Below are 21,244 nucleotides of genomic sequence, written 5' to 3' on the forward strand. Positions count from 1 at the left end.
CAAAGTCTTAGCCAAAGCGTCTTTCCCAACAGCACATTTTTTATCTGGATCAGGATTCCTGATTTTGTTTTGAATTCCTCTCCCTTTCAGATGTCAGTCCCTATCATAGTAGAGTCTCCTGATGGTTGTGGTTACATGGTGGCTCCACATTCAGGGATCATTTCAAGGCTTATTTCTGATGGAAACATTGAGACTTAAGCCTGGCAGAAGGACACGGTTTAGTGTGAAGATGAGAGGTGGGCGGTGGTGGCGATGGCAGTGACGGTGATGGCTGTGGTGCTGGTGGTGGTAGTGGTGGTGGTGATTGCTGTGGTGTTAGTGTTGGCGGTGGTGGCGATGGCAGTGACGGTGATGGCTGTGGTGCTGGTGGTGGTAGTGGTAGTGGTGGTGGTGATTGCTGTGGTGCTGGTGGTGGTAGTGGTGGTGGTGATTGCTGTGGTGCTGGTGGTGGTGATTGCTGTGGTGTTAGTGTTGGTGGTGGTGATGACTGTGGTGTTGGTGGTGGTGATGACTGTGGTGTTGGTGGTGGTGATGGCTGTTGTGTTGGTGATGGTGGTGTTGGTGGTGATTGCTGTGGTGTTAGTGTTGGTAGTGGTGGTGGTGATTGCTGTGGTGTTAGTGTTGGTGGTGGTGATGGCAGTGATGGCTGTGGTGTTGGTGGTGGTAGTGGTGGTGGTGATTGCTGTGGTGTTAGTGTTGGTGGTGGTGATGGCTGTGGTGGTGGTGGTGGTGATTGCTGTGGTGTTAGTGTTGGTGGTGGTGATGGCAGTGATGGCTGTGGTATTGGTGGTGGTGATGGCTGTTGTGTTGGTGGTGGTGTTGGTGATGGTGGTGTTGGTGGTGATTGCTGTGGTGTTAGTGTTGGTGGTGGTATTGGTAGTGGTGGTGGTGATTGCTGTGGTGTTGGTGGTGGTGATGGCAGTGATGGCTGTGGTGTTGGTGGTGGTAGTGGTGGTGGTGATTGCTGTGGTGATAGTGTTGGTGGTGGTGATGGTGATGGTGGTGTTGGTGGTGATTGCTGTGGTGTTAGTGTTGGTGGTGGTGATGGCAGTGATGGCTGTGGTGTTGGTGGTGGTAGTGGTGGTGGTGATTGCTGTGGTGTTAGTGTTGGTGGTGTTGGTGATGGTGGTGCTGGTGGTGATTGTTGTGGTGTTATTGTTGGTGGTGGTGATGGTAGTGATGGCTGTGGTGTTGGTGGTGGTAGTGGTGGTGGTGATTGCTGTGGTGTTAGTGTTGGTGGTGGTGATGGCAGTGATGGCTGTGGTGTTGGTGGTGGTGATGGCTGTTGTGGTGGTAGTGGTGGTGGTGATTGCTGTGGTGTTAGTGTTGGTGGTGGTGATAGCAGTGATGGCTGTGGTGTTGGTGGTGGTGATGGCTGTTGTGTTGGTGGTGGTGGTAGTGGTGGTGGTGATTGCTGTGGTGTTAGTGTTGGTGGTGGTGATGGCAGTGATGGCTGTGGTGTTGGTGGTGGTGATGGCTGTTGTGTTGGTGTTGGTGATGGTGGTGTTGCTGTTGGTGTTGGTGGTTTTGGTGATGTTGGTGTTGAGGATGGTGTTGGTGTTGGTGGTGGTGATGGCTGTGGTGCTGTTGGTGGTGGTAGTGGTGGTGGTGATTGCTGTGGTGTTAGTGTTGGTGGTGGTGATGACAGTGATGCCTGTGGTGTTGGTGGTGGTGATGGCTGTTGTGTTGGTGGTGGTGTTGGTGATGGTGGTGTTGCTGTTGGTGTTGGTGGTGGTGGTGATGGTGGTGTTGCTGTTGAGGATGGTGTTGGTGGTGGTAGTGGTGGTGGTGATGGCTGTTGTGTTGGTGGTGGTGTTGGTGATGGTGGTGTTGCTGTTGCTGTTGGTGTTGGTGGTGGTGGTGTTGGTGGTGTTGCTGTTGGTGTTGGTGGTGGTGGTGATGGTGGTGTTGCTGTTGAGGATGGTGTTGGTGTTGCTGGTGGTGATGGCTGTGGTGGTGTTGGTGGTGGTAGTGTTGGTTGTGGTGGTGGCGGATGGCGAGAAGTACTAATGTGAGAAGTGATAGAACTGGGAGGAGGAGGAGGGTGGGTGATGTAACCCCCACATGAACCCATGGTAGATGTAAGCTAGTGAAACCCTCTCCTCCTTTCATGATAGTGTGTGCATTTACAGGGTGGGTCTGGATTGGGTCCGGTCCAGGGTTCCATAAGCTTGCTCTGCCATGAGTGTCGGTCAGTTGGTGCTATGCAGAATCAATCTCACACAGGACCTGATGACAACAGCTCAACCTGTATGTTATAACCCCTTAGTCTATAGAATCCACTGCTTAACTTTGTACTAACTTTTACCAAAGCAGTGTACACACATGTTTGGGTCCAACTCTAATTCTTTTACCTTCCTCTGGCTTTAGCTTCCGTGCCAGACCTTTGTACATTATGCAGTGTGTTGAATTTTTTTAAAGAACAGCACAACTCCCATTATTTGTCCAGAAAGAAAAGACTTGTAAACACAGGAGGGAGGATGTTGTCCAGGGGTTTAAACATCACAGCACCTTACCTCATTAATTCTTCATCCACAACATGCAGGCCTAAAGGTAATTACAGGTCCTCCCCAAACAATACTTCCTGCTTCTCTCTCTCTCTCTCTCTCTCTCTCTCTCTCTCTCTCTCTCTCTCTCTCTCTCTCTCTCTCTCTCTAATGTGTCTCTACACCTTCTCTCTCTGTTGCGCCTGCCATGTAGCTCAGAGTAATTTCAGCACATGTTTGTTGATTAATCACTGGACACGTGGGGTCACGTGACTGGCCAGTAACTGTAGGATCAAAGCTAGCTCATGGTCCCTTGTCAATAAACCTGGTCTATCTACACAGGGCTGAGGCTAGTAGAAACCTAGTCTGTGTACACAGTGCTGAAGCTAGTAGAAACATTGTCTGTCTACACAGTGCAGAGTCGAGTAGAAACCTAGTCTGTGTACACAGTGCTGAAGCTAGTAGAAACCTGGTCTGTGTGTACACAGTGCTGAGGCTAGTAGAAACCTGGTCTGTGTGTACACAGTGCTGAGGCTAGTAGAAACCTGGTCTGTCTACACAGTGCTGAGGCTAGTAGAAACATGGTCTGTGTGTACACAGTGCTGAGGCTAGTAGAAACCTGGTCTGTGTACACAGTGCTGAGGCTAGCAGAAACCTGGTCTGTCTACACAGTGCTGAAGCTAGTAGAAACCTGGTCTGTGTACACAGTGCTGATGCTAGTAGAAACCTGGTCTGTGTATACAGTGCTGAGGCTAGTAGAAACCTGGTCTGTGTGTACACAGTGCTGAGGCTAGTAGAAACCTTGTCTGTGTACACAGTGCTGAGGCTAGCAGAAACCTGGTCTGTGTGTACACAGTGCTGAAGCTAGTAGAAACCTGGTCTGTGTACACAGTGCTGAGGCTAGCAGAAACCTGGTCTGTGTATACAGTGCTGAAGCTAGTAGAAACCTGGTCTGTGTATACAGTGCTGATGCTAGTAGAAACATGGTTTGTGTATACAGTGCTGAGGCTAGTAGAAACCTTGTCTGTGTACACAGTGCTGAGGCTAGTAGAAACCTGGTCTGTGTACACAGTGCTGAGGCTAGCAGAAACCTGGTCTGTGTATACAGTGCTGAAGCTAGTAGAAACCTGGTCTGTGGACACAGTGCTGAGGCGAGTAGGGAGAGCATGTCCACGTTACCAGCAAACACAACGGCAGAGAGGGACAGACAGGAAAACACGGAGAGACAGGGAGAGACGGAGAGAGACGTAGGGAGAGAGAAGGAGGAAGAGAGGAAGGTCAGCGCGTCATATAGGACACTACAGCTGCTATCCTCTAGGGCCTTCTTCTGACACCTTGTTCCATCTCACAGTGTGAAGTGGCCAACAAGAGAAAAAAGTTACTGGGGTTGTAATAGGTGACCTTTCTGTGAAGCGGAACACGTGCATTTTATACCAGAGTGTAAACAGCTGAGCTACATAACAATTAAGGTAACCTTTCTGTTTGAATAAGAGGCCATTTCTCAGAGAACTGAAATTATATGAATGATAAATGATTTTTGTTCTACAGTGGAGGGATGGAGAGAAATGGAATAGGGAAGAAGAGGGGGAGGGAGAGAAGGAAAGGCTGGTCTCACTTGTAAATCCCAGTTATAATGCCTCGTTAAAAAGATTTGGGAAAGCGAAACAGAAGCAGACAAGCTCTCTCTTTTCTTAAAGGTAGACAGGTCTCAGTGGAATTCATTAATGTGAGTCCCGGTGGTGGTCTTACTCCTACAGTACAATCGCCTGGGTTAGCACCGATCCTGAAATTAAATCTAATTGGACAATTACTCAAACTCAGAAACCTCCTGCATTAAGGCAACGAGGCCCCTAATAAACACCTTGTCATCTCAATAAAAACAAGGAAGTCATTTACCTGACCCAAGAGGCACAATTTTTAAATGTATTTTCAAAATAATTGCATGTGCTGTGAATGAGAATATTAAAAAGGTAGCTACAGTAGCTTTGCAGGGAAGAGTAATGCAGGTCTAGCTACCTCGGGCCTCACACTGCAGCCTCCTCTCTCTCTGGGGGAAGAGCTCATTTGTTCCACAGATAAGAGCATTGCACACGCAGTACTGTAATATTATTGCTGTCGTGTCATAATGAAATAATTTTGTCTGCCTTTCAACCCCCCCACCCACTATTCCCTCTGCCCCTGCCTACCCCACACATTGGACAGAACCTATTCCCTCTGCCCCTGCCTACGCCACACATTGGACAGAACCTATTTCCTCCTCATGTATGAAGCATTAATTAAATATTGCCGGTGGAAAGTATATATTTTGTTCATTTTCCCCCACAGCGGCTGCAGCAGCAACATTGTGTCCATTAGATTGGATAGCAATTGTGTAATATAGAGTTTGTTTCGTGGTTCTCTAGCTGATTATCACCTCTCTATGACTGTCAGACTTTAGAGGCTAATCAGATCATCTTCTACATACAACAAAGTCTCCTCCACATCAGGGGACAGGAAATAGGGCCAGAGCACTATGACCCTCTGTCACTGTTCCAGTCATGAACCCTCCACCCACCCTTCACTCAGCCTCCACTCACTCTTCACCCACCCTCCACCCACCCTTCACTCAGCCTCCACCCACCCTTCACTCAGCCTCCACCCACCCTTCACTCAGCCTCCACCCACCCTTCACCCACCCTTCACTCAGCCTCCACCCACCCTTCACTCAGCCTCCACCCACCCTTCACCCACCCTTCACTCAGCCTCCACCCACCCTTCACTCAGCCTCCACCCGCCCTTCACCCAGCCTTCACCCACCCTTCACCCACCCTCCACCCACCCTTCACTCAGCCTCCACCCACCCTTCACTCAGCCTCCACCCACCCTTCACTCAGCCTCCACCCACCCTTCACTCAGCCTCCACCCACCCTTCACTCAGCCTCCAGCCACCCTTCACTCAGCCTCCACCCACCCTTCACTCAGCCTCCACCCACCCTTCACTCAGCCTCCAGCCACCCTTCACTCAGCCTCCACCCACCCTTCACCCAGCCTTCACCCACCCTCCACCCACCCTTCACTCAGCCTCCACCCACCCTTCACTCAGCCTCCAGCCACCCTTCACTCAGCCTCCAGCCACCCTTCATTCAGCCTCCACCCACCCTTCACCCACTCTCCACCCACCCTTCACTCAGCCTCCACCCACCCTTCACTCAGCCTCCACCCACCCTTAACCCACTCTCCACCCACCCTTCACTCAGCCTCCACCCACCCTTCATCCAGCCTTCACCCACCCTTCACCCACTCTCCACCCACCCTTCACCCAATCTCCACCCACCCTTCACTCAGCCTCCACTCAGCCTCCACCCACCCTTCACCCACCCTCCACCCACCCTTCACTCAGCCTCCACCCACCCTTCACTCAGCCTCCACCCACCATTCACCCACTCTCCACCCACCCTTCACTCAGCCTCCACCCAGCCTATTCCAGCTTCCATCCACCCAGCTTCCCCCCTCCACTCAGCCTCCTCCAGCCTCCTCCAGCTACTAGCTCTTTAAGTCATGCTCTCTTCAGGATGCTGAACTGTCATCTCCCCTCTCTGTGCCCTCCACCTCTGCCTCTCTGACGAGCCACATACCAGGGTTTTCACATCTCTCCCCCATGAAGGACCAACAGAAGGATGAATAAATAATCATGGTTGACCTCGCACGTCCAGGGACAGCAGTCTAACACCTTCACTGACAAGAGTTCACCCAAATGCCACTCCCCTGCCATAGACCAGAGACCAGAGAGAGAGAAAAACCTAGAGCGATGAGAAAAGTGTAGTCCGGGAGAGCTGGACGGTGACAAATGGTGTGGAAAAAACAACAGAGGCAGCCGTCTGAAGGGAAGACATGAGTAAAACTCACAAATAATTAACTGGGTAAATATTGGAGAGCCCACTGACTAATTACCTCACATGTCTCACTGCGCTCTCATTATTGTTCCTGTCGGAGTTAACCCCTTCCCTCCTGCCGGTGCTCGCCACCTACAGCCCCCTGAGCCAGCTTCTTACACCCCCACTCCTATATACATGCTTGTGAGTAGAGACAGGTACTTTAGGTATGATTACCGTATAGGTATCATGGATTATTATACACTTACACTGACAATGGAAGAGGCTTAAAGTTATCAGGCAAGGCATATGTTTAAAAAAAAATCTGTCCAGTTGATCTAGTAAATGATTTGTTTTTCAGATGGACAGTTGTCAGTCAAGCTTTTGTCAGCATGTTGAACCAAGCTATACACCCAGACACTCCTCTGCTCGTCTCCCCGATCTGAAGACTGTTCCATCTGGTTAGGGGAGGTGTTGCTGGGCTGGCTATCACTGGCCGCTCTGCTTCTCTCCTCAGGTAGAGTGGAGGATCTGCTCACACAAGGACGTTTCTCCAGTAATCTCCAGGACGATGGCTAATGACAGCAGCTGTGAGGCAGGCATGCACCACTTCCAAGCTGATTTAAGTTTAACGAGCCACTCCAGAGTGCTATTGATTCAAATCTATATTTGACAGGATACTCTCTGAGCATGTATTAAATGGATAAGAACTCCTCTCGTACCTTCTGAGAGCATCACCAAATGAAGGGGAGAGGGCATTAGGCGAGGAAAGGGTGTTTCATTTGTTGAGTGATTTGAGTTATGCTTCAGTCAATGGGGAATGTGTGTATCCGTAGGAGACGCCATGTTTTCACTCCACACCCTCTCCTTCTACATGCACACTGATGAGGAGAAAACACACAAGCAAAACAAACATGCTTTATCATTATTTCCCTGCTGTAAACAGGCTGGCAGTATGCACTAAGTTGATTCACAGCTGCTTTTTCTTTTAATTATCCCTCGCTATCAAAGTGAATGATGAGATTTATAATGAACTCTACATTTCCAATTTGCATGTTCCCCTGCAATTGCTTAGTACAGGCAGGTCTGGGGGAAAAAATAACATCTTCCAACACCCGGAATTGGCGTATTGCCACCCCATTTCCCATATTTTCACAAAAGCAACAATGTTATTTCATTATCAGACGAGCTTGTAAACATTATGTTTTGGGGAGAAAGCTGAGAAAAGACAGAAAGAGAGGGAGAAAGACGGCTGTTAATATAAAACTCCAACCACCCTAACACAAAGAACAGGATCTGTTGTGGTGTACAGTAGCACGATTTCTCCAAATATCCTGTGTTTTCAGAGTACAGGAGTTTCTATTCTACTATAGTATACTATTTCAGGCTGTAAAGGGACATCGGATGAAGGCTGCTCAGGGAATAACACTCCTCTCTTTTCTATTGAGTCAACATCAAGGTAAAATGTGCACTTGTCACACCCTGACCATAGTTTGCTTTGTATGTTTCTAGGTTTTGTTTGGTCAGGGTGTGATCTGAGTGGGCATTCTATGTTGGATGTCTTGTTTGTCTGTTTCTGTGTTTGGGCCTGATATGGTTCTCAATCAGAGGCAGGTGTTAGTCATTGTCTCTGATTGGGAGCCATATTTAGGTAGCCTGTTTTGTGTTGGGTTTTGTGGGTGATTGTTCCTGTCTTTGTGTTTGTTACACCAGATAGGGCTGTTTTCGGTTTTTCACGTTTCTTGTTTTTGTATATTGTTCTATTTTCATCTTTATTAAAGATGTATCACAATAACCACGCTGCGTTTTGGTCTGCCTCTCCTTCAACAGAAGAGTTCCGTTACAGCACTAATATGAAAACACTGGTTTTATCTGGCCTCTTGCTTGAGCTGTGGGTTTTTCTCACTTTGCAGTATGCTTCTCAGGACAAAATAGTCTTGTCACTGTTAGAGCCACAATGTGTTTCTCATACCAGCTGATAGTGTGGCTCGGTTTTATTGTACATGTTGGTGCAGTGTGAACAGTGTGTGAATTATACCCAGAGTACACAAGAGCAACTCTTTCATCATACCCTCACCCTGCCTCTTTATAAATGATGTTATATAGGACCTAAACTATACCTCTCAAACCAGGAGAGACAGAGAAAGACAGAGACAGCGAATGCACACACACACTTTTCTGTAATCATCTTTAAAACCTTTATTGCTTAATGCTAGGGCTGTGGGAAGCAAAATGAAACATTCCTTCTTGATTATATATGTTTTTTAAAGTGAGTGTAACAAATGTTTTCATAATCCTCGATGTGTTCAAGTCTGTTTTCCCCACCAACCAGCTGACAGCCTCCTAATGCTGCCACATTAAAGGGCTTTTCCAGTGCATGTGATGCAGCTTTAACTAGGTCCTGGGGGCATTGTTAGTTATCATTGCCTACTGCTGGAGTGAGCCACGGCCCCGGTGAAAGCAATTTTAGCTTTCCTCCCAATCAGCGGCGCAACATGAGAGACGGTCAAGGAGAACAAACGGTCCGGCTCACCACTTCCCACCGCCGATCTTATCTGCGCCTCCTCCCGTCCTGAAAGGGCCAGTTGACGCAACAACCTCCCCCTCCCCCTCCCCCAAAAGAGATGGGATGCTTGGCCCCAGGAGCCCCAAAACATGCAGATTTACTGCAAATTAGACTCACAGAGATAGAAAACAACCTCTGAAGGCATCAGACATGAACATATATTCTGCAGAATGTGTGTGGGGATTTACAGTGGGGCAAAAAAGTATTTAGTCAGCCACCAATTGTGCAAGTTCTCCTACTTAAAAAGGCCTGTAATTTTCATCATAGGTACACTTCAACTATGACAGACAAAATGAGAAAAAAAAATCCAGAAAATCACATTGTAGGATTTTTTATGAATTTATTTGCAAATTATGGTGGAAAATAAGTATTTGGTCAATAACAAAAGTTTATCTCAATACTTTGTTATATACCCTTTGTTGGCATTGACAGAGGTCAAACGTTTTCTGTACGTCTTCACAAGGTTTTCACACACTGTTGCTGGTATTTTGGCCCATTCCTCCATGCAGATCTCCTCTAGAGCAGTGATGTTTTGGGGCTGTTGCTGGGCAACACAGACTTTCAACTCCCTCCAAAGATTTTCTATGGGGTTGAGATCTGGAGACTGGCTAGGCCACTCCAGTACCTTGAAATGCTTCTTACGAAGCCACTCCTTCGTTGCCCGGGGGTGTTTGGGATCATTGTCATGCTGAAAGACCCAGCCACGTTTCATCTTCAATGCCCTTGCTGATGGAAGGAGGTTTGAGTTTTTACCAAAAAGTTATATTTTGGTTTCATCTGACCATATGACATTCTCCCAATCTTCTTCTGGATCATCCAAATGCTCTCTAGCAAACTTCAGATGGGCCTGGACATGTACTGGCTTAAGCAGGGGGACACGTCTGGCACTGCAGGATTTGAGTCCCTGGCGGCGTAGTGTGTTACTGATGATAGGCTTTGTTACTTTGGTCCCAGCTCTCTGCAGGTCATTCACTAGGTCCCCCCGTGTGGTTCTGGGATTTTTGCTCACCGTTCTTGTGATCATTTTGACCCCACGGGGTGAGATCTTGCGTGGAGCCCCAGATCGAGGGAGATTATCAGTGGTCTTGTATGTCTTCCATTTCCTAATAATTGCTCCCACAGTTGATTTCTTCAAACCAAGCTGCTTACCTATTGCAGATTCAGTCTTCCCAGCCTGGTGCAGGTCTACAATTTTGTTTCTGGTGTCCTTTGACAGCTCTTTGGTCTTGGCCATAGTTTGGAGTGTGACTGTTTGAGGTTGTGGACAGGTGTCTTTTATACTGATAACAAGTTCAAACAGGTGCCATTAATACAGGTAGAGTGGAGGACAGAGGAGCCTCTTAAAGAAGAAGTTACAGGTCTGTGAGAGCCAGAAATCTTGCTTGTTTGTAGGTGGCCAAATACTTATTTTCCACCATAATTTGCAAATAAATTCATTACAAATCCTACAATGTGATTTGCTGGATTTGTTTTTCTAATTTTGTCTGTCATAGTTGAAGTGTACCTATGATGAAAATTACAGGCCTCTCTCATCTTTTTAAGTGGGAGAACTTGCACAATTGGTGGCTGACTAAATACTTTTTTGCCCCACTGTACATGTGTACATGTGAGACAGACCAAGGCCATGACTGAGTGAGTTCTAAACCCATGTCAAAACAAGTCATTTCTGTGCTCCTCTGAAGTGAATCGACATGTGGAGGAATCAATTTTTCTTCAAAAGTGAGTCTGAGGATAGGCCCTCATGCATTTTAGCCACCTCATAGAGCAGACAGGCAGGCTTCTGGTGGCCTTGAAAATAGTTGATCCTGTCTCAGATATACATGACAAGGACTCTATTCTGTTCTATTTATTCACTTGCCGTATATATATGAGGAAACTATTTACCATGAATTAAGTTATTTTAGGTATGATTAATGCTCGGCATACTGTATGTTGTTAGCTTTAGTATTTGCTTTACATTTAACCTGTACATACACTGAGTATACTAAACATTAGGAACACCTTCCTAATATTGAGCTGCATCCCCCCTCCCTCAAAACAGCCTCAATTTGTTGGGGCATGGACTCTACAGGGTGTTGAAAGCATATAAGCCCATATTGGCTGGATGTTATTTGGGTGGACCATTCTTGATACACGAGGGAAACTGTTGAGCGTGAAAAACCTAGCCCACTCACCCTCTGAATGGCACACATAGACAATCCATGTCTCAATTGTCTCAAGGCTTAAAAATCCTTCTTTAACCTGTCTCCTCCCCTTCATCTACACTGATTGAAGTGGATTTAATAAGTGACATCAATAAGGGATCATAGCTTTCAACTGGATTCACCTGGTCAGTCTATGTCATGGAAAGAACAGGTGTTCTTAATGTTTTGTATACTCATTTTAGAGTTATATAGAGGTATATATCAAGCACTGTAACAAAGGCAGTACGGTTATAATGAGGAACTTCTAAAATGTCTATTCCTCCTTCTGACTTCCTCCCTAGCCCCTTCCTCTCTCCCTCTCTATCTCTCTCGCTCCCTCTCTCTATCTCTCTCTGTGTTGTTTCTAGAAGCCCTGTGATTTATCTGGTGTCAGATGTCAGATAGTCCAGGTACAAGGAGATACAACGTGCTGTCAGAGCTGGTTGAGTCATGGAGCTGTGAGGGTATTATTATGAGGGGGTGCAGCCTAAAGCCTTCTTACTCATTAGGGGGCACACTTAGCATCTCTCATAAATGTACTCAATTTCTTCTAAGCCGTGGTAAATGTGCAGACTGTATCAAGCTTGGATGTGCACCAGGCTTCGTTTCTTTCTCCCAGGGGGTGTTGAGGGTGAGAGGATCATGGTGTCGGATTTCTTACAGTGGGATCTCACCAAAATGCTTATTTTATGACGCACTGAACACAAATGATACATTTTTACATTTTGCAGTCTTCTCAGAGATGTGCCATTTTGGGCCATGTGGCATTTTTTTTTACAGTGTTAACTTCTCAAATGGTTTTGAAGGCTTTCCTGTTGCCATTATCTGTGTCACATAGAGAGGCCTTGTGCCCAGTGTAGCGAGTAGAGACACACATTTTACTGGCTCACCTCACTGTAAAGTTTTATCTTGGGGAACCAATTAAAGGTAATGTAATAATTGGTGACTTCAGTGTGATTGGCTGTTTATTTTTCTGATTTTTCTGACTCACGGCTGAGTTGGTTGGTGGCTGATGATTAAGATAAAACACATTGTGGTGTATTGAGGTAAGTGACCTGCCGCTCTGTGCAGATAAGACTCCAATTAATCCGGACTGAATTGCAGTAATGTTAAATTAAGATAATTACTAAATCACTAGCTTTGATACATGTTTTGTTACTCAGTGTTATTGCTGAGAGGAATAAGAAATTAAATGGATTATATCACATCCTTTTCATATGGATTACAACTGCTTGAAATAACTGCAAGTCAATTTCATCAGCCCTGCAATTTGAGAAGCCACTGACAGGCTCTGCATGATTCAAATTGAAATCGCTCTCATCATTTAATAACGCCCCATACTCATCACCCCCAGCAGGCACACATACACACACGTGCACACACGTGCACACACACAAACACACACACACAAACACACACACACACACACACACACACACACACACACACACACACACACACACACACACACACACACACACACACACACACACAAACACACACTGGCATGTACACATACACAAACATAAACAACAGCCACACATACATACTGTTTTGATGAGGATAAGGCCTTTTAATTTATTCCAGGAAATAGCCAAACAATCAGATACTTGATGATGATCCAGCACCAGATTATACATGTGTAGTCCTCCCCTTCTCTCATATAGGCTTAGGGCTTGCAGAGAGATTCAAGGGAACATTGCAGCAACTTTTTGACAGACGTCTTCAATAAACAGAGCCTTTTGAGGAAAGGGGGGGTCTTAGGAATCATGTTTTATTTACTGCGTTTGAGGTTGAGGGTTTAAAACATTAAATTGTGGACAGGCAATCAGAGGCATGTGATGAGAGATTTCACGGCTGGTTATCTCCTGGTCCTCACCGCTGGTTCTGTGTGTGCCGGGAGATTGGGGAGAAGTGTCCATGCCAAGTGCCCAGGGCTGCAGGCAGCAGACAGAGCTAGCTCCTTTAAAGCTATGCTGGCACAGGGCCCCCTATCGGAGCCAGAGCACTGCTCTGTATGCATTCATTATGGCATCCATTAGAGTAAACATCTCAACCTCCCCCTACACCAGCCCCCTTGCTTTTAAGTGCCATACGACAACACAGCATCCAAGCCACAAAATGAGAACCTTGCCCACACTTCGTCTTATTTATTTATTCATTTATGTATTTAGACACTTTCATCCAGAGTGTTTCCTCCTGTTTTTACGTAAAGAGCTTTTGCATGTTTCCAGCCCCGCTTCTCTCTGTCTCTCTCCTGATGGCTGCCTGATGCTGGAGTGCCAACAAAGAGTGGATGGATGGAGGCCTAATTGCTGATCTTTACTCCTCTTAATTCTGTGCAGGGCCGAAGTTATATAGGCCATCTTTATAGCCCAGGTTCAAGATAATTGAGAATGTATAAAATATGATTTGATTCCCCCAAAGAAAAGTCGAGCTCTGTAGCTCAATTAACTTCCTTTAATTTCTAGTTCAGGGAAATAATAGGTCACAAGGGATATTTGTCTTTCTGATACACTGCCTGAAGTAGCCCGGATATGAATTGAAATCAAAGGTAGTGGAATTATCACTGTTTTGATCTGGAGTGAAGTGTCCTCGTGGTAACGACATAGCCCCTACTTGTATCTGTGTCTTGCTTCAAGGGAGTCCCGACGTTGTCTTGGTCTTACTCAGGAAAATGAATGGTGCATCTGAATAAGGCTTCAAAGATAAAGTCCAGGAAGAATGTGTTTAGAAAGGCTATAGCCACAGATGGAGAGCCAATGTAGATAATCATTTCATCAGATCTTTTTGATTCTATCCATGGCCTCAATCAAATGTGGAAACCTCGCTAGAGTCAGCTTGTATTCAAATGAATAGTGTAGGTGTCATCATTTAAACTCCAAAAAGTGACGGCGGAAGAGAGCATCGTTGATCTAATGGAGGCTTTGCTTCAGTACTGCGAGTCGTTTACTTAATTACCAAATTATATTTATTTATAGAGGGGTTAAGGCTCGTGATGGCTCTGCATTAGCATCAAGGCAGAAATGTGCCCCTCAGGCCCTTGCTGCTGTTACTACTGCTCAACTATTAGTGAAGGATCTCAGCTTTAAATCCCTCAAATGTAAATATCTAAGTGACCTAATCTGCGACTCAGATACTGGCCTGAGGGAAAGGAAAATTGTCTCATCTCTCTCGCTCGCTCTCTCTCTCGCTCTCTCTCTCTCTCTCTCGCTCTCTCTTTCACGTTGTGATAGTCACTCTTTAACCCTCACTCCTCTCTCTCTCTCTCTCTCTCTCTCTCATTTGCCCTCAGTGTCTCTCTGTCTCATGTTGGGCCTACCCTGTCTGTCTGTACTGCATGTAGAGTTGTTGACTGCTGGTCTGCTTTCATGTCTGTGAGTGTGATCTGGCTCTATTAAAGGGCCCACACAGCCGGGGCCACCACACCCATCCCTCTGTCTGTCAGCCAGACGGCCACCATCACAGGAACACATGTGGAAATAACGAGCGTACAGCCAGGCATGTATACATGGGTCTGGAGTCTGGACGCAGGCAACCTGGCCCTAGGCAGCGTGCCACAAGACACTGAAGGGGGAACACGACAGGATCATGACACTTGCTTTTTTGTATCATATCATTTTACCAATCATCTGCATTTCATTTATCTGGGCTATGCTGCATGTACTCAAAGTGGCAGGCCTGCTGGCCTAGTTAGGTTGGGAGAGGAGATGGAGACGGAGAGGGGGTATCTGGGTAAAAATAGGGCTGATGAAATCCTCCTGTCCACAGCCCACTGACAGCGCTGGCACTCCAAATGAAACGCGTCACACATGAAACACAATAAGGCAATGTTATTACATTCCATCCAACAAAGGGGAAAATAAATGCAAGTTGATTTCTGACAATGTCCTTTGTTGCTGTTCCTGTTGTTGTTTTGTTATGTATTTTATTATAAAAATCCAGATATTGTTGTTGGAAGCTGAGCTCCAGCAGAGAAGGGAGACTCTCTGTTCCAGGGTTACTTCTCTGATGTTGTCACGTTCGTTGAATGGAGGAGACTAAGGTGCAGCGTGATGTGAATACATTCTTCTATTTATTAACGAAGAAACACTAAACAAACTATACAAAACAACAAAACGAACGTGACGCTATATATAAACAAGTACAGACACAGGCAACTAACCATAGACAATAACCCACAAAATACCCAAGGAATATGGCTGCCTAAATATGCTTCCCAATCAGAGACAACGATAAACAGCTGCCTCTAATTGAGAACCAATCTAGGCAACCATAGACATTTTTTTTATTTAAAAAAAATATATATATATTTCACCTTTATTTAACCAGGTAGGCTAGTTGAGAACAAGTTCTCATTTACAACTGTGACCTGGCCAAGATAAAGCATAGCAGTGTGAACAGACAACACAGAGTTACACATGGAGTAAACAATTAACAAGTCAATAACACAGTAGAAAAAAAAAGAGAGTCTATATACATTGTGTGCAAAAGGCATGAGGAGGTAGGCGAATAATTAAAATTTTGCAGATTAACACTGGAGTGATCAATGATCAGATGGTCATGTACAGGTAGAGATACTGGTGTGCAAAAGAGCAGAAAAGTAAATAAATATAAACAGTATGGGGATGAGGTAGGTAAAAGTGGGTGGGCTATTTACCGATAGACTATGTACAGCTGCAGCGATTGGTTAGCTGCTCAGATAGCAGATGTTTGAAGTTGGTGAGGGAGATAAAAGTCTCCAACTTCAGCGATTTTTGCAATTCGTTCCAGTCACAGGCAGCAGAGAACTGGAACGAAAGGCGGACAAATTAGGTGTTGGCTTTAGGGATGATCAGTGAGATACACCTGCTGGAGCGCGTGCTACGGGTGGGTGTTGCCATAGAGACCAGTGAACTGAGATAAGGCGGAGCTTTACCTAGCATAGACTTGTAGATGACCTGGAGCCAGTGGGTCTGGCGACGAATATGTAGCGAGGGCCAGCCGACTAGAGCATACAGGTCGCAGTGGTGGGTGGTATAAGGTGCTTTAGTAACAAAACGGATGGCACTGTGATAAACTGCATTCAGTTTGCTGAGTAGAGTATTGGAAGCTATTTTGTAGATGACATCGCCGAAGTCGAGGATCGGTAGGATAGTCAGTTTTACTAGGGTAAGTTTGGCGGCGTGAGTGAAGAAGGCTTTGTTGCGGAATAGAAAGCCGACTCTAGATTTGATTTTAGATTGGAGATGTTTGATATGAGTCTGGAAGGAGAGTTTACAGTCTAGCCAGACACCTAGGTACTTATAGATGTCCACATATTCTAGGTCGAACCATCCAGGGTGGTGATGCTAGTTGGGCGTGCGGGTGCAGGCAGCGAACGGTTGAAAAGCATGCATTTGGTTTTACTAGCGTTTAAGAGCAGTTGGAGGCCACGGAAGGAGTGTTGTATGGCATTGAAGCTCGTTTGGAGGTTAGATAGCACAGTGTCCAAGGAAGGGCCGGAAGTATACAGAATGGTGTCGTCTGCGTAGAGGTGGATCAGGGAATCGCCCGCAGCAAGAGCAGCATCATTGATATATACAGAGAAAAGAGGGGGTTCTCGGCCCGAGAACCCCCATAGAGACTGCCAGAGGACCGGACAACATGCCCTCCGATTTGACACACTGAACTCTGCAAAGTAGTTGGTGAACCAGGCAAGGCAGTCATTAGAAAAACCGAGGCTACTGAGTCTGCCGATAAGAATATGGTGATTGACAGAGTCGAAAGCCTTGGCCAGCATACATAACAACTAGACTAGTAAACACCCATAGACATACAAAACCCCTAGACAGGACCAAAAACACATACATCACCCATGTCACACCCTGACCTAACCAAAATAATAAAGAAAACTAAGAATACTAAGGTCAGGGCGTGACAGGGCGTAAAATGAAACCATCCTAAATTCATCTCTCCTTAATAATCTGGTAAACAAGTGTGATATGCCCCTGAAAGGGAACTCAGAGTTGTCCGACAGACCTGGCCTGGCAGTGTAAACTTCCATTGTTGTTCAGTCTGTTGTAATCGTTTATCTGTTGTTTAGAAGTTAATGCAACTCAAACTCCTGCTGTTTAGAATGTGGGCTCGTGCAGTATTTAAACTGAATGTAATAATGGATATTGAATGGAATATATCCTACAACCTTGAATTATTGATGGATTCACTGAGTCCCACAGCACTATTGACATGTTAAATGCACTTTGTTGTAAATGTGATACTTTTGTTGTCAGAATATTTACCATCAACCTGTCTGTATTGATTCCCTTTATTCCCTTTTTATAAGAAATTATTGGACATGCTTTGGAGAAAAAAAATGTATACTTAAATCATCCCATGGAGCTGAAAACACTAAAGGGGGAGAGCATATAGAGAAAGACACAGAGTGACGTTTGTTGGAAATTAAGGGACATTTGGTGATTTAATGCTTGGATGCAGAAGAGCTATGCTCTTCCTCTGCAAATATACAAGTAAAGTACCTAATAATGCCAGGCAATTAGAAGTGACTGCTGCTAGAAAACAGGGGCTGGAGTGATTGCATATGTGGATTAGGCTGCATTAGTCAACCGTCGGAGAGGAGAGAGGTCAACACTGAAAGGTGGTGTTATACGAGTACCAAGGACAATGCCTTAAATGCCACACTTCAGCAGCGAGAAGGGATTTGCTTCTAATTAATTTCCAAAGATTTTCATCCCCCCATTCGGAAGGCCAGCCTGGTAGGAACTGAACGGAGGAGCTGCTCTCCTGCAGCGACAGCCCTGAGCAAATGTTCGACATCATTAAAAACATCAAGTGCCTTTCACTCCCCTCACTGCTGCTATCTGGATCTGCTGTTCATGTCGCTGATAAAACACTGTGAACGTGATGCACCATCACAGCTCTTTCTGCAGGCTCCAAACAGTACTGTGCCTCCACTAGGGTACCTGTAGACCCAGCTTAATTTAATGTACCATACAGACATGAAGAAGGAAACAGTTACATTCTTTTAATGTTTTTCAAGGGTTGTTAATCAATTTAATCTCTCAGGGTTGATTACATTTAGCCATCAATTGATTAATCTACCAATTCATCTACTGATTTGTCTATAGACTTCTAATGGAAGTTTTCAAGGCCAAGAACTTCAGGCAATTTCCTCATTTTGAAAGGATATCTTAAATGTATTTTACTGCCTCTCTCTTCTGAGTTTCACTGGCATACACACACACACACACACATGCATCCCTAGCTCAGGGCAGTTTATCTGAGTGGTGCCATCTGGTGGGAGGATTTAGAGTTGAGAAGGGCTGTGATTCTGGATGACAGATTTTAATTACAGAAACATGGACTAGTGACACAAGAATTGCCAGGTTGAGCTGAGCGGCAGCCAATGACGAGCCTGATAACCAGATGACGAGCGCAGGGCAGATAATTAGCTATAAAAAGGCAGTTCTTGCTCATGTGCCACATCAGCTGGAGGAATGCCATGCTAACACTAAAGCCATCACTGGCTTAGGACAGGCCTGAGAGCTACGTCCTCACCTTTGACTGTAGGTCCACACCATTGACTGTAGGTCCACACCATTGACTGTAGGTCCACACCATTGACTGTAGGTCCACACCTTTGACTGTAGGTCCACACCATTGACTGTAGGTCCACACCATTGACTGTAGGTCCACACCATTGACTGTAGGTCCACATCATTGACTGTAGGTCCACATCATTGACTGTAGGTCCACACCATTGACTGTAGGTCCACATCATTGACTGCAGTTCCACACCATTGACATTAGGTCCACATCATTGACTGTAGGTCCACACCATTGACTGTAGGTCCACATCATTGACTGCAGTTCCACACCATTGACATTAGGTCCACATCATTGACAGTAGGTCCACACCTTTGACTGTAGGTCCACACCATTGACAGTAGGTCCACACCATTGACTGTAGGTCCACATCATTGACTGCAGTTCCACACCATTGGCATTAGGTCCACATCATTGACAGTAGGTCCACACCTTTGACTGTAGGTCCACATCATTGACAGTAGGTCCACACCTTTGACTGTAGGTCCACACTATGAGGCATATCACGCCATGCTGCACGAAGCTGAGAAAAGTAGAACCAAAGTCAATGTTTGTGCTGTGTATTCAAATCAAATTCAAATCAAATTGTATTAGTCACATGTGCCGAATACAACAGGTGTAGACCCTACAGTGAAATGCTTACTTACGAGCCCCTAACCAACAATGCAGTTTAACAAAAATAAATGAGTAAGAATAACAATGAAAAGTAACAAGTAAAAAAAGAGCAGCAGTAAAATAAAAATAGCTATACACAGGGGGGCACTGGTTAGTTGAGGTAATATGTACATGTAGGTAGAGTTATTAAAATGACAACAACAGAGAGTAGCACCGGTGTAAAAGACTTGGCGCTCCGGTACCACTTGCCATGCGGTAGCAGAGAGTACAGTCTATGACTAGGGTAGCTAGAGTCTTTTTTTTTTTTTTTTTTGAATTTTACCCCTTTTTCTCCCCAATTTCGTAGTATCCAATTGTTGTAGTAGCTACTATCTTGTCTCATCGCTACAACTCCCGTACGGGCTCGGGAGAGACGAAGGTTGAAAGTCATGCGTCCTCCGATACACAACCAACCAAGCCGCACTGCTTCTTTAACACAGCGCACATCCAACCCGGAAGCCAGCCGCACCAATGCGCCGGAGGAAACACCGTGCACCTGGCCACCTTGGCTAGCGTACACTGCGCCCAGCCCGCCACAGGAGTCGCTGGTGCGCGATGAGACAAGGACACCCCTACCGACCAAGCCCTCCCTAACCCGGGCGACGCTAGGCCAATTGTGCGTCGCCCCACGGACCTCCCGGTCGCGGCCGGTTACGACAGAGCCTGGGAGCAAACCCATGACTCTGATGGCACAGCTGGCGCTGCAGTACAGCGCCCTTAACCACTGCGCCACCCGGGAGGCCGGTAGCTAGAGTCTTTGACAATTTTTAGGGCCTTCCTCTGACACTGCCTGGTGTAGAGGTCCTGGAGGGCAGGAAGCTTGGCCCCAGTGATGTACTGGGCCGTATGCACTACCCTCTGTAGTGCCTTGCGGTCGGAGGCAGAGCAGTTGCCATACCAGGCAGTGATGCAACCAGTCAGGGTGCTCTCAATGGTGCAGCTGTAGAACCTTTTGAGGATCTGAGGACCCAAGCCCAACCCAACCCAAGTCTCCTGAGGGGGAATAGGTTTTGTGGTGCCCTCTTCACAACTGTTTTGGTGTGCTTGGACCATGTTGAGTTGGTGATGTGGACACCAAGGAACTTGAAGCTCTCAACCTGCTCCACTAGAGAGTGGAGCATGCACCCCTGGGGGCCCCTGTGTTGAGAATCAGCGTGGCGGATGTGTTGTTACCTACACTTACCACCTTGGGGCAGCCCGTCAGGAAGTCCAGGATCCAGTTGCAGAGGGAGGTGTTTAGTCCCAGGGTCCTTAGCTTATTAATGCACTTTGACGGCACTATGGTGTTGAACGCTGAGCTGTAGTCAATGAATAGCATTCTCACTCCTTTTGTCCAGGTGGGAAAGGGCAGTGTGGAGTGCAATAGAGATTGCATCATCTGTGGATCTGTTAGGGAGGTATGCAAGTCTAGGATAATGGTGTTGATGTGAGCCATGATCAGCCTTTCAAAGTACTTCATGGCTACAGAAATGCGTGCTGCGGGTCAGTGGTCATTTAGGCAGGTTACCTTAGTGTTCTTGGGCACAGGGACTATGGTGGTCTGCTTAAGACATCTTGGTATTACAGACTCAGACAGGGAGAGGTTGAAAAAGTCAGTGAAGACACTTGCCAGTTGGTCAGCGCATGCTCACTGTACACGTCCTGGTAATCTGTCTGGCCCTGCGGCCTTGTGAACGTTGATCTGTTTATAGGAGAGCGTGATCACACAGTCTTCCGGAACAGCTGGTACTCTCATGCATGTTTCAGTGTTATTTGCCTTGAAGCGAGCATAGAAGTAGTTTAGCTTGTCTGGTAGGCTCGTGTCACTGGTCAGCTCTTGGCTGTGCTTCCCTTTGTTGTCTCTAATAGTTTGCAAGCCCTGCCATATCCGATGAGTGTCAGAACCTGTGTAGTACGATTCAATTTTAGCCCTGTATTGAC

General features: G+C 46.2%; 1 protein-coding gene across 1 annotated transcript; it reads right to left on the bottom strand.

Annotated features, from left to right (window-relative positions):
• Window positions 1–218: 218 nt before the first annotated feature.
• On the bottom strand, window positions 219–2,394 carry LOC139384589 (uncharacterized). The gene is made up of 2 exons (XM_071129420.1): window positions 2,355–2,394; window positions 219–1,795 (listed from the first exon to the last, which is right to left on the bottom strand). Exons 1-2 carry the CDS (start codon window positions 2,392–2,394, stop codon window positions 219–221), a joined length of 1,617 nt encoding a protein of 538 aa, XP_070985521.1.
• Between the last annotated feature and the right edge of the window lie 18,850 nt (window positions 2,395–21,244).

The sequence above is a fragment of the Oncorhynchus clarkii genome, chromosome 26, assembly GCF_045791955.1.
Source record: "Oncorhynchus clarkii lewisi isolate Uvic-CL-2024 chromosome 26, UVic_Ocla_1.0, whole genome shotgun sequence".
NCBI classification, from domain to species: Eukaryota; Metazoa; Chordata; class Actinopteri; order Salmoniformes; family Salmonidae; genus Oncorhynchus; species Oncorhynchus clarkii.